Consider the following 13,528-nt stretch of genomic DNA (forward strand, 5'->3'; position numbering starts at 1 on the left):
TTGATGTCTGTTGATTCTTATCTTATTCACCTTGATTGTTAGTAGATCAGATTCTTGTGTATAGGTTGTGTGAAATAAATTTGCCAGTGCTTTTGAACTCTGTCTTGGATCCGGGTTCCCTATGTTTGACAATCTAGATCAGGGGTGTCAAACTCAAGGCCCGGGGGCCGGAATCGGCCCACAAGGTCCTTAGATCTGGCCTGCAGGGCTGTCCTAGAAACAGCAAAGGATCGGCCCACGGTGCCTCTGCCAGGGAAAATGGAGTTCGGGAGGTGGCCCTCACGAGCTCCGTTTTCACTGGCAGAGGGGTGCAGGAGACCGTCACAGCCGAAAAAGGAGCTCAGGAGCCCATTTTTGCTGGCAGAGTGCTTGCGCCACCACAGGTGCCCCCGACACGAGTGATGTCAAGCTGGCCACACCCACCCTGGCCACACCCATCCCGGCCCCCCGAGGTCAGACACAACCCTGATGAGGTTCTCCATGAAATCGAGTTTGACCCCCCCTCTTCTAGATCCAATATTCAGCTCCAATGCAAGCCAAGAAATCATTATTTCATATCCAGTATTTACCACAAATTCAGACAATGACTCGTGTCAAACAAAAAAACAACAAAATAAACAAAATAAAATAAAAATACGTTGAACCCATTTTGCATCATGCAATCGATTCAGGATTGCAACAATGCATAAATTGCTCGTGTCCGTTAATACAAGGTTGCTCCTGATGGGTCTTCTCCCAGGTGATTGGAAATTATTCCAGCAGCTTCTGTAGTACTTCATTGCTAGTTCTTATTTGCCTGCCTAACATGCTGGAGTGGCATCATCCTCACTGTTTTAATTTAATTAAAGAACATGATTGAGAAATGTCTGGGCTTCATTTTTGATCCATAACCAATTGCTGAAATAGAGGAGTGGGATGGGCAGAGACTAGTTTTAACAGAGGGCTAGAACAACAGGTTTAGCCACTGTCAACATGCGCTCAGGTTTTGTGCAAGATTTTTAAACAGGTCCACTCAGCTGATAGTTAACAATTCTTTTAGAAATAGGTTTTGAAGCACTTCTGGGCTTGAAAACCCATGGCTAGCGTTTGTTAGTTTCCTGTTGTGGTCCACCAGCAGCCTGCAGAGCTGGCAGCGGAGTCGGAAAGTGAGGAGGCTGGGGAGGACAATGGGTCAGTCCTGGAGTCAGGGGAAGGCCCGGATGAAGGCTCTGCGTTGGAGGCAGAGATGGGGCCAGGGCCAGGGACATCTGGAAGCGATGCGCGAACTACGGAGCCTCCAGAGGCAGATAGCAGAGAGGAAGAGGAACAGGAAGAGCCTGTTCCTAGTGCACGCATGCGAAGAGCTGCCAGAAGGCAAGAGTGGCTAAAGCAAAAAGGATGACTTGGGAGTAAGGCCAAGGAGATGATTGGCCCCTCCCAGAAGACTTAAAGAGCAGCAAGGCTCTTGGGCTCTTTGTAGGAAAGCAATGTTGCTACATTTGTTTCTTGTCAGTGTCTCTTGTTTCTGAACTTCATGGGGCTTTGCCAAGAAAAGCCTTTGGCAGGGTGCCAAAGAAGACAAAAGTTTGTGATAAGACCGAAGGACAGTTTATGAAGGATTTGTTTTGGACTTAATTTGGACTAAGCTGAAAATGAAGTAATTCTCAGAGGTTCTAATAAGATATGTTTGTTTAGGACTGATTGTGTCTGGTAATAACTACTTGAGCCTAGGTCACAACATTTCCCAAATCCAGTCAGTTTCACCCCATACCCATCGATCAATTTCACAATGCAGTCTTTTGCAATTATTCTGAAGGAATTTCACTTCCCCTCCCTCCTCAGACTGGAACTCGGAAGACCGTGTAGAAAGCAGTCAGTGGATGGAACAGAAGTTTAGCATGCTTTTTGCTGCAAATGGTCTTTTGCAAATACCCCTCCCAGCACGTGAGGGCAAGATAAGGGGTCACGGATGGAAGCTTATCAAAGAAAGATCCAACCTAGAATTAAGGAGAACAATTAATCAGTGGGATGGCTTATCTCAAGAAGTTGTGGGTGCTCCATCACTGGAGGCTTTTAAGAAGAGCTTGGACAGCCATTTGTCCAATCTTCAGCTTCAGCAGAGGGTTGGACTAGAAGACCTCCAAGGCCCCTTCCAGCTCTGTTATTCTGTATTTACATCTAAAGCACTAAAAGGCAATTCCTGAACTTGAGATATCCTGGACTACAATATGCAGACTGAACAGAAAGTCAAACACAAATACATAATCACTGATATATCACTATGGACCTTCACACAGCTGGGGCAAAGATCATTTATAATTTTACCTAGAAATCAAACCTTTTTACAACTACATTTCCACTTTGCCCCAGGTAGGCATTCCATGTTTAAAACATATATCCACAATGGTCAGCACCAAATATTTGCTCCATAACCTCATGGTGTTATGTCATTATCATGATATACAATAGGCACATATTATTGTTCAGTCAGAGAAACTAACAGAGAGGGGTTAAATCATATAAAACCAGACACACCAGTAGAAGCTGAAATCATAAGACTGCGTCTGAGTTACTTTGGCCATGTCATGGGTACGAATTCATTTGAGAAGTCTATGATGCTAGGAATGGTTAGTGGAACAAGAAGAAGGGCCAAGCAAAGAACAAGCTGGCTTCATAATGTCAAATCTGATGCAAAGTTGAACATCCAACAACTGAAAGAAGCTGTGCTTGACAGGGTAACATGGAGAGCACCTGTCTATGAAGTTGTCAAGAGTCAGACAGACATGTCTAAAGGGCTAAAAAACAACAACAACAACAACAGGCTTAAATACACATCATGTTCCCATTCAAAAGAGAAAAAAAATCACCAAAAGTGATTTAAGTAATTAGTTTAACCGAGTGCATTGTATTATACACAGCACAACATCCTTTTTAATGGAGCAGTAGTGGCGCACTGGTTAGAATGCAGTATTGCAGACTAATTCTGCCAACTGCCAGCAGTTCGATCCTGATTGGCTCAAGGTTTTGTTTTTTTTTTAATTGAAAAGTTTTATAAGAAATACAAACAATTTTCTCCCCCCACCCTTTCCCCCTTCCCCACTTAATAGAAAATATACATTTTCTTATACATAATAAATCCTACATATACATGTTTCCCTTAAAGAAAGCATCAAAATAAGACATTTTAATTACATTCAGAGTTGCTCTTCTTCTCTTTCTTCCCTCATTCCACAACAAACCTTCTTCTTCTTCTCCTTTCCTTCCCTTCCCTCCCTCCTCTTCTCTCCTACTTTCTCCTGCCTCCTCTCCTACCTCATCCTACTTCCCTTTTCTTTCCCCGATTAGTAATTAGTAATTAGTTTAACCGAGTGCATTGTATTATACACAACACAACATCCTTTTTAATGGAGCAGTAGTGGCGCACTGGTTAGAATGCAGTATTGCAGACTAATTCTGCCAACTGCCAGCAGTTCAATCCTGATTGGCTCAAGGTTGACTCAGCCTTCCAAGGTTGGTAAAATGAGGACCCAGATTGTTGGGGCAACATGCTGACTCTGTAAACTGCTTAGAGAAGGCTGTGAAGCACTGTAAAGCGGTATATAAGTCTAAGTGCTATGGCTATTGCTAATGGACTGGAAAAGATGCTAGCATATTAAAATCTGTCATGGACACTAGGTCGCCAAAACATTTTTTAAATTGAAAAATGGAAAGGCACAATTATCTGCAACACTTTCAACCTTTCAAGAATAGAAATCCTCTACGACGGAAGTCACAAAGTCACAAGCAAATACCACAATGGCCGGGAGCGGTGCTTTCAAACACCGCTAGATAGACCTGGGTGATTCATGTATCCACAAATAAATGAACGAACGCATCGATGAATTATTAAAACAATCAACGAATGAATGCCTGCCTGCACACATGCGCAATATACCATCTGGGTCAGTATTCCCCACAATCATCACCACTTGGATAGAATTTCTCTGGGATTGCTCATTCGCTCTCTATTGATTCTTGTTTTTTTAGGTTTATTTATTCCTCGAGACAGTTTGAAAACAGAGATGGCGACCCAGTGAATTTTTCTCGTCCCAGTGTATTTTTAAGAGAAACGCTGTAAGAGAAAGCGAGGAAAACCTCTCCGTTTTCCCAGAGACGCACAAAAGCGCATTGTTATGCTTGTCAAGGTTGTCTCTGGCAAAAAAAAAAAACGACGACGTCTGGAAAAGAACACCAGTTGTTCCTACCAGCTGATTTTGGTGTGAACTTGTCCCTGTTGGCTGCGCAAACAGCTAGTAACCGATATCCAAGGTCCAGGTCAAAGCCCTGTTGTGCTGCCACTCTGCTAACAACCTGAGGAAAAAAAGAAGAAGAAAAGAATTGTCACAGAGAGTTTCTGGGAAATCGTCCGTTGCTCGCCAACCTACTGCTGGAAGAACCCAACGTATAAAGAACAGAATTTGGAAGCCTTTGTTCTCCTTTCTTTAATTTCTGGCTAGGGCCGCACCGTGTTTCTGCTTCCATTCTTCAGAGCACATGGAAGTGTCTGCAGCTCTTTAAAACAGCCGTGCACCCCCTTCAAATGCAAAAGATGCTTTCTGGGATTTGAAATCACATCTCAAGCATTGCCCAATTCCTAGTTTCTAGGATTTATGGTCCATTTTTTTACAATGAACGATGAGCAACACTGGCCTTATTTCGCTTCACTGCAACAACTTCCAGCTTTTTTTTTTTTTTTTTAATGAACAAAGAGAATATTGGTAGCTCAGGGTTGAACTGTGGGGTTCTTGCTGATCTCTGAGCTTGGTTGGTTTCTTGCGGACGTTTTTAGGGACCCTACGTGAAATCATCAACGCTGTTGGAACTCTGATGATGTTACCGAGTTGGGTAATGAAACGTCTGCAAGAGAGGCAGGATAACAGAGTTGGCTTGCAGGTCATCTAGTCCAAACCCCTGCTCGAACAGGAGACCCTATACCATTTCAGACCAATGGCTCACTAGTCTTTTTTTAAAAAGCCTCCAGTGATGGAGCACCCACAACTTCTGAAGGCAAGCCATTCCCGCCAACCTCTGAGAGCACCAAGGACCTCACAGCTTGCTGCTTTTCGCATCAGCGGCATCCAGAACTGAAGCACAGAGGGCATGATTTGCTACAAAATTACTAAAGATGTCTGCCACCCTCTACCAAAAGTTAGTCTGGTTTGAAGAACGAAGCTCTCCTTTGGAGCTTACAAAGCCTTGGATCAGATCAAGATCACCCCTGATCTCTTGAAATACTTCAATAGGATCTTCACAATCTCAAAGGTTGCATTTGATTGGTTGGGATCATTTATATTCATACATACTTCTTCAAAAGTATTGGCTGTGATTTAGGGCCCACTCCCCTCTCAGATACCGTGTTTCCTTGAAAATAAGACCCTGAAATAAGCACTTGGCCTTATTGCCATGTCCTCAAAAGCCCGATTGGGCTTATTATCAGGGAATGTCTTATTTTGGGGGAAACAGGGTAACAGCAGTACACACACAAAATCAATTTATATGCCCTACACACAGAAAGTGTTATTTGTGAATCATATTAATGTCCCTTTAATTTAGAAAGTTATAAAGAGGAACTGGAAGACAGAAGCATTTAGTAGCATTTTATTAATTTAGCACCAGCCTTTTGTTTTCAGCTATATTTTACTCCAAAGGGCTTACACTGCAAGAATTAATTTGTCACCATAGTTTTAATATAAAATCTCCTTGAAGAATTAAAGGAAGGGTTCATTAAATGCAATTATCTGTGTCCAACACGGCTTGCTATTTTTTTTTTAAAAAAAACCGGTACAGAACAAAAGGGAAAGGGAAACTATATAATCATCTATCCAAGCTAATGAAATGCTGCTTTTTAGTATTAGCTAGTCAGCACAACCGCACGGTTCTTATTAATCCAAAGTACCTCACATGATTCACTTTTTTCATAATTAATGATAAAATATTACAATGCGTGTGATCCCGAGCTGGATGGGTGGTTTGCTGCAGTTTAAAAATGAGGGGGTGAAATATTTCCATGGAAATCTGGAAGCAATAGCAATTCTTATATTAAGAGCCGCCATGTAGAACCATGGGTCTGCAACCTTAAAGACTCAAAGAGCCATTTGGATCTGTTTCCCACAGAAAAGAAAACACCGGGCACCACAAAACCTGGGTGGGTGTGGCCAACTCCATGTCACTCACTTCCACCAGTCACATGATCCCCCTACCCAGCCGGTCATTAGTGTAGAGAACTGATTGTTAAAAAACACCGGGAACCACAAAACCCTTTTGACATCTCTCTCTCTTCCCTCCCTTTCCCCTCTCCCCCTCTCTCCCCCTCTCTCTGTATCTCTCTGTCTCTGCCCTGGCCGCTTCTCCATCCACCGCCGTCGCCCTTACCTTCTCAAGCCAGGCGAGGAGTGACTGGGAGGGGAGGGCAAGGGGCGGGGCCAGCCAGTGGTGGGATCACCCGACAGGGAGCCACAGCAGAGGGCCCAAAGAGCCGCATGCGGCTCCAGAGCCGCAGGTTGCTGACACCAGGTGTAGACTATCAATGGAATAAAGCAATCGTTTTCCAAAGTTTATCCATCAAGTGGAAATCTTCAAGGAATCACTGAATTCTTGATGGTAAAACTTAGTTTGCAGACAATCTAGCCATCATTATGGACATCACAGCAGATGTGATTCGAAAGCTATCATATTAAATGTTCAGTCTCAAGTGTGGAGTTCTTGAATCTGATTTTCTTTAGATTTTTTTAAAAAAAAACTTGGGAAAAGTTTCCCAAATGCTGCATACATTTTCTTACTCTTAAGAAACTCTTAAGGCCACAGAGGTGCAATTTCATTGTTTGCAACAGACACCAAATGCGAAGGAGGGTGGAAAATACGATAGTCCTTCATTTATATCCATTCATTTAGTGACTTTCGAAGTTACAACAGCACTGAAAAAAAAAAGTCACTTAGGAGAGTTGTTCACACATATGACCATTGCAGCATCCCCGTGGCCATGTGATCAAAATTCAGATGCTTGGCAACTTCCTAGCAGCCACTTGTCTGAAATGGTATAGGGCAGGGGTGAAATGCTCCTGGTTCGGACCGGATCGCCCGATCCGGTAGTGATGGTGGCAGGTGGTTTGGAGAACTGGTAGCAAAAATCCCTGCCCCCCTCCATGCCCAGCTAAGCCACGCGATCATCAGAGGCTTTTCTTTTTTTACTTTTAAAAGCATTTTTTTCTACACCTCTTTGGCCAAAGCCTCTGATGATCACAGCTGAGTTGCCTGATCGTCAGAGGCTTTTGAGAGCATTTTTTTCCTTCTCTTTACAACCACTTAATGTCGTAGAAAAAAATACTTTTAAAAGTAAAAAAAAAAAAAGTTGGCCACGCCCACCCAGTCACATTATCCCCCCCCAACAAGCCACGCCCACAGAACTGGTAGTAACAAATTTTACATTTCACCACTGGTATAGGGCCATGATGGCGAACCTATCGCACACATGCCACTGGTGGCACGCAGAGCCCTCTCTGCAGGCACACCAGCCGTCACCCCAGCCCAGCTCCACCGTGCATGCGCATGCACCTGCCACTGGCCAGTTGGTCTTCGGGTCTCTGCCGCACATGCATGGGGGGGGGCAGGGTGCATGCATGGGACGCATGCATGGGGGGTGGGGTGCATACATGAGGAGGTGCAGGTTGATGCAGGAGGCTTTCCATGCCCAAAACAGGGTGCGGGGGGGAGGCTCGCACAGTGCCCCTGCGCCCCGTTTTGGCTTCCAGATTGGTGCAGGAGGCTTTCTAGGCCCAAAATGGGGTACATGCGTGGGGGGCACTTGCATTGCATTTTGGGGGTTCTGGCATGTGCACGTGCATTTGCGCACGCATGTTCACGCTTTGGGCACTCGGCACCAAAAAGGTTAACCATCACTGGTATAGGGGGTTGGACTAGAAGACCTCCAAGGTCCCTTCCAGCTCTATTCTGATTGATTGATTCATATTTACTGTATGACAGTTGCAGTGTCCCAGGATCATGCGATCCCCTTTTGTGACCTTTTGACAAGCAAAGTCAATGGGGAAGCCAGATTCATTTAACAACCATATTACTAACTTAACAATTGTAGTGGTTCACTTAACAGCTGTAGCAAGTAAGGTCATAAAATAGGTCAAAACTCACTTAACTGGCTCGCTTAGCAAGAGAAATGTTGGGCTCCATAGTGGTCCTAAATTGAGGATTACCTGTAGTCATGCCGGCCACATGACCACAGAAGAGTCCATGGACAATGCTGGCTTCCTTGCTTAGGGAACCAGAGATGAAAATCACCCCCTAGGGTCAAATACGACTAAGCAGGGGGTAGGAGATGACCAGGCGGAGCCCAAGGGAGAGGTCAAATATGTCCTCAGTCATAAGTCCCTGTGCGCCCACAAGAGATCTAACTCCAGCCTACCTTGAATGCCTTTTTTATCTCCCGCTCATTTCCCTTGACTGTTAGTTGGCCAGATTCTTGTAGAGTGCTGAAGCTTGCAATAAATCTTTATATTCATTGGAACTGCCTGAATCTCCTGATTTTCCCCTTGCTTGACAAGGGGAAACTTTATCTTTTATATGTAACTAGCACATGAGAGAAGGAAGCAAAATAGCTAGGGAAGACACTGAATGAATGAATAAATGAATCAAGTCTAATGTTATCATTTTACGCACAGAGAAAGCTGCTAATTCCCGTTTCCTGCATGCAAAGCGCTTGAATCTTTTCACAGGTTCATAGAGGGAAATTTCTCAAACCAACCTTAAAATTGCAGGAATCAAAGCAGAGGTGTTTGGCATGCAAAATATTCCTGTCCCTGAGCAACTTTGCTGCCTTCTGCCACAAATGAAACACATTATTTTCACAGCCAACGTCACGTCATGGGCTGCATTCTAAATCAGTTATTTTCACAGAGGGGCCACCGAAAACAGTTGCTAAAAGAAGGTTCCATTTGTTCTCGTTATTCAATATAGGTAGTCCTCAACGTACAACCACAATTGAACTGAAAATTTATATTGCTAAGTGAGACATTTGTTATGTGAACTTTGTCCCATTTTAAGACTTTTCTTGCCAGAGTTGTTAAGTGAATCACTGCAGTTGTTCAGTTAGTGACGAGTTCTGTTAAGTGAATCTGGCTTTCCTCATTGTCTTTGCTGGTCAGAAGGTCACAAAAGGGGATCACGTGATCCCGGGACATTGCAACCATCATAAATGTGAGTCAGATGTCCAGCATCCTAATGCAAATCACGTGAACATGGGGAACGCTGCAATGGTCATAAGTGTGAAAAATGGTCACTTTTTTCAGCACCATTGTAACTTTGAACGGTCACTAAATGAATGATTGTAAACCAAGGACTATCTGTACTAGTTTTCTTCTATTTTTTATTTGGTCCCCAATCCTTTGAGGCCACAGTCACACTGTATGGCTAAAAAAAAAAATGAGAAAATGTCCTTGAATACCTTTCCGAATAGCTGAAGGCAGTGATGGGATTCAAATAATTTAACAACCAGTTCTCTGGCCTAATGAGTGGCTGGGTGGGCGTGGCCATGGTGGGCGTGGCCAGTGGTTGTGACTGGCAGCACTCAGCCTCCCTGCAGCCTCCTGAGAACAAAAACATGCCATGGGGGAGGGGGGGGCGTGCCGCATGCCCCTCGCCCCATTTTGGGCCTAGTAGGCCTCCCTGAATCCTTCTGGGAGAGAAAACAGGCCACAGTGGGGTGCACCGCATCCCCCTTGCACCCCATTTTGGGCCTAGTAGGCCTCCCTGCACGTACCCGGGAGACAAATGGGGTGCGTGGGAACTCCTGGAAAGGGCAGGGAGGGGAGGGGCCAGCCAGCAATTTAAGTACCGGTTCGCCCAAACTCTCCCAAACCGGCTGAATCCCACCACTGGCTGAAGGTACCCATCTCCATCATCACCCTCTCTTCTCTCTTCTCCAAAGTTGACCATCTCTAACTCTTTCATAGCTTTGCACCTTTCCTTTCTATTCCTTTTATCCAACTGATCTACTTTCTTGCTTCTGAACAAATGTTTATCCCTCCCAGAGAACAGGCAAGCTTTTGAAGTTATGAAGCGGGAACCTTTATTCTAAAACAGATGGGCTAAACAGTTTGCATTTGAAACCCTTCCAGAACGAGACGCCCCTTTCCCCAAGTTCAAAAATAAGCTGTTCCAACTTCACACGACTTATTGCCAGGTTGCTTCATTCTTCCCTCAGAGATGGGCAAGAATGAAATCATCAAGCCCAGGTTCAAAACTCAGGTTGTGAGCCCAAAACAGGGCATTTTTTAAAAAGTTTGTACACTTCCTGTCAACTCTTGAATAGGAAATGACTCAAAACTGTTAGCCTCAGGTGTAATGTTTAGCTTAACCTGTTGACTGCTTTTTCTTCTTTCTTGTTATATATCGATTCTAGATAGATGATAGATAGATAGATAGATAGATAGATAGATAGACAGACAGACAGACAGAGACAGACAGAAAGAAAGAAAGAAAGACAGACAGACAGATGATATAAATAGAATAGAATAACAGTTGGAAGGGACCTTCTAGTCCAACCCTCTGCCTAGGCTAGGAAAGCCTACACCACTTCAGATAAATGGTTATCCAACATCTTCTTAAAAACTACCAGTGTTGGAGCATTCACAACTTCTGGAGGCAAGTTGTTACACTGATTAATTGTTCTCACTTTCAGGAAATTTTTCCTTAGTTCTAAATTGCTTTTCTCTTTGATTAGTAAATAGGAAGATAGATAGATAGATAGACAGACAGACAGACAGACAGACAGACAGACAGACAGACAGACAGACAGATCGATAATGATAGATGGAAGTGCTGGAAGTGTGGGGAGCTAGGTATTTATTTTCATGTATGGTCAATTACCCAGGGTAATTGAATTTTGGAAACTTATTCAGAGGTGGTTGTTAGAAATTACTGGATACAAATTACAATTGAAACCTGAATTTTACTTACTAAACATTAGGCCAGATAAAACAGGCACTAACAAATGGTATCTGATAGTCTATACTACAACTGCAGCAAGAATATGTCTCGCCCAAAATTGGAAGGGAAAAGACCTACCGTCTGAAGATTTGATTTTAGGGAAAATTATGGAATGTGCAGAAGCCGATAGGCTAACAAAAATTTTAAGAGATCAAAAAGTTTCCGCATATTTTCAATATTGGGACCTATGGTATGTTTGGTTAAATAACAGAATAAAAAGAGGACAATGTTAGCTTAGTTTTTATTTCTCATTTGTATATTTGGACTGAAGGTAATGTATTGTGTAAGGTTCTCACCACGATCTGTTTGTTGATAAATTTTCTGTTTGTATTTTTTTTAAAAGAAATAATATATATATATATATATATATATATATATATATATATATATATATATGTAAAAGATAATGATAGATAGATGATATAGATAGATAGATAATTATAGATGATAGATAGATAGACAGACAGACAAATAATGATAGATAGATGATAGACAGATAGATGAGAGAGAGAGAGAGAGATGATATAAATAGATTAATTTTAAGAGATGTATGTATGTATCTATGTATGTATGTATGTATGTATGTATGTATGTATGTATGTATGAGATTTGTTCTTTTTTTTTCAGCATTCAGCCAAGGTAGATCCTACATATTAAATGTTAAACTTATTTGATCACTTTTTCCTTTTCTTTTTGTACACTATTTTTTCCCCTTTTGTTGTTGTTGTTAGGGTTTAATGTATGCTTTTCTTTTCTTTTGTTTGTTTGTTTTTCTGTTTTGTATTTTACCTTTTAATGATAACACCATAAGCAGTGTTAAAAAAAACCTGATAGCATCATTCCAGTACAAAACAAACACATTCAGATACTTCGAGAGAATTTCTCACGAAAATTATTAGCAACTGCATTCAAGCCTGGTGAGGAAAACGGTGCTTCTATTTAAAGTTAACCCTGAGTATATATTCCTAAAACTGGCTGATAAATCTGCTATTTGAAAGAAAGTGAGTAAGGCAGGTTGTGGAAAAACCCTGCACAATAGCTTAACCAAACTTCCTCTTTTTCTAATTTTTTTTAAAACCACAAGATTGACATATCTATATGTAAACAAATGGACTAATAACTGTATTTCAGCAGGCCACTGGCTTCTTGGCAAGACTGAGAGGAATGCCTTCATTTTCTCTCCGAGGTGGCAATTGCTGCACTGGCTCCCGGTGGTCTTCCGGGTGTGCTTCAAGGTGTTGGTTATCACCTTTAAAGCGCTCCATGGCTTAGGACCTGGTTATCTACAGGACCGCATTCTGCCACCGATTGCCTCCCACCAACCAATACGCTCCCACAGAGAGGGCCTCCTCAGGGTGCTGTCAGCCAAACAGTGTAGGCTGGCGACCCCCAGGGGGAGAGCCTTCTCTGTGGGGGCCCCGGCCCTATCGAATGAACTGCCCCCGGACATACAAAGGATCCCCGACCTCCGTGCCTTCCATCGCGCTCTGAAGACCCTATTATTCCAGCAAGCTGGACTGACAGGATAAAGGTTTTTTAAATTGGGTTTTGATAGGGGTTTTAAAATGATCTTAGTTGGATGTTTTAAATTTGGCTGAATGATTGCATTATTTTAATAAGCTTTTAATTTTTGTTGTACATTGTTTTTAACATGGCTGTTCACCGCCCTGAGTCCCTCGGGAGAAGGGCGGTATACAAATATAATAATAATAAAAAAAATTGAATGTTGAATTGGGGAGGGAAATATATATATATATATATAATATTGTGTGCTTGAATAAAAGTTGCCATACCGTCAAACAGCCCATAAGACTCTGTTCGAAGGGCCTTTGGAAAGCTCTTGGATCGCCACACCAGTCCAGGAGTTCAGTAGCTGCATTGTGGAAATTGGCAGGATTCTGTAAATGCTGCAACAAAACAGAAAGAGAAGAACTGAAGACGATTAGGTACATCCATGCTCTCTGACTGACTGATTTTTTAAAAACTATATATATATATATATATATTGACTAACATATAGGCAACGCTGGTATGGCTTATGCACAAGGTCTAATTTTTTCCCCCCTCTTGTGGATGTGCACCAACATCTGAAATCAATATCTGTTGATTTGATTTATGTTCATCCTTACTACTCCGGTGAGCACACGAGGCAGCTAACCAAGGGTTAAAGTCTAAACAGAATAAACCGTTGTGATTAAAACGATCAACTAAGTCAAGAGTAAAATTGTTTAACCAGTCAAATCTTGGCCCAAGAGAAGAACCTTTGCAAATCTCTAAACCCTCAGAGAAGAGAAGCCAGGTTTCTTAGTTAGGAAGCTATGAAGAACAGAGATATCTTCACTGCAGTTCTTAGAAGTCAGAGGGGCTCGTGATTCATCTAGGTACACTGGCCTTACTGAAAGATTAAACTTTTGGCCTCAAAGTTTTGAAAAGTACAAAAACCAGCATGGCAATCTTGTTGATTCTCACTGCAGAATGGGGGAGAAATTCCCAGACACTCTGCCAACCTGGAAGA

General features: G+C 42.6%; 1 protein-coding gene across 7 annotated transcripts in view; it reads right to left on the reverse strand.

Annotated features, from left to right (window-relative positions):
- ZMIZ1 (zinc finger MIZ-type containing 1) overlaps positions 1 to 13,528 on the reverse strand; it is a 520,224-nt gene that overhangs the window by 137,993 nt on the left and 368,703 nt on the right. For all 7 annotated transcript variants that reach the window (XM_060694124.2, XM_060694123.2, XM_060694122.2 and 4 more), the window contains 2 exons: positions 12,807 to 12,920; positions 4,224 to 4,329 (listed from right to left, as the gene is read on the reverse strand). In XM_060694124.2, coding sequence (XP_060550107.2) covers positions 4,224 to 4,329; positions 12,807 to 12,920 — 220 coding nt within the window. The remainder of the gene's footprint in view (positions 1 to 4,223; positions 4,330 to 12,806; positions 12,921 to 13,528) is intronic.

Source organism: Pantherophis guttatus, chromosome 6 (genome assembly GCF_059756535.1).
Source record: "Pantherophis guttatus breed Tessera chromosome 6, ASM5975653v1, whole genome shotgun sequence".
In the NCBI taxonomy this organism is placed as follows: Eukaryota; Metazoa; Chordata; class Lepidosauria; order Squamata; family Colubridae; genus Pantherophis; species Pantherophis guttatus.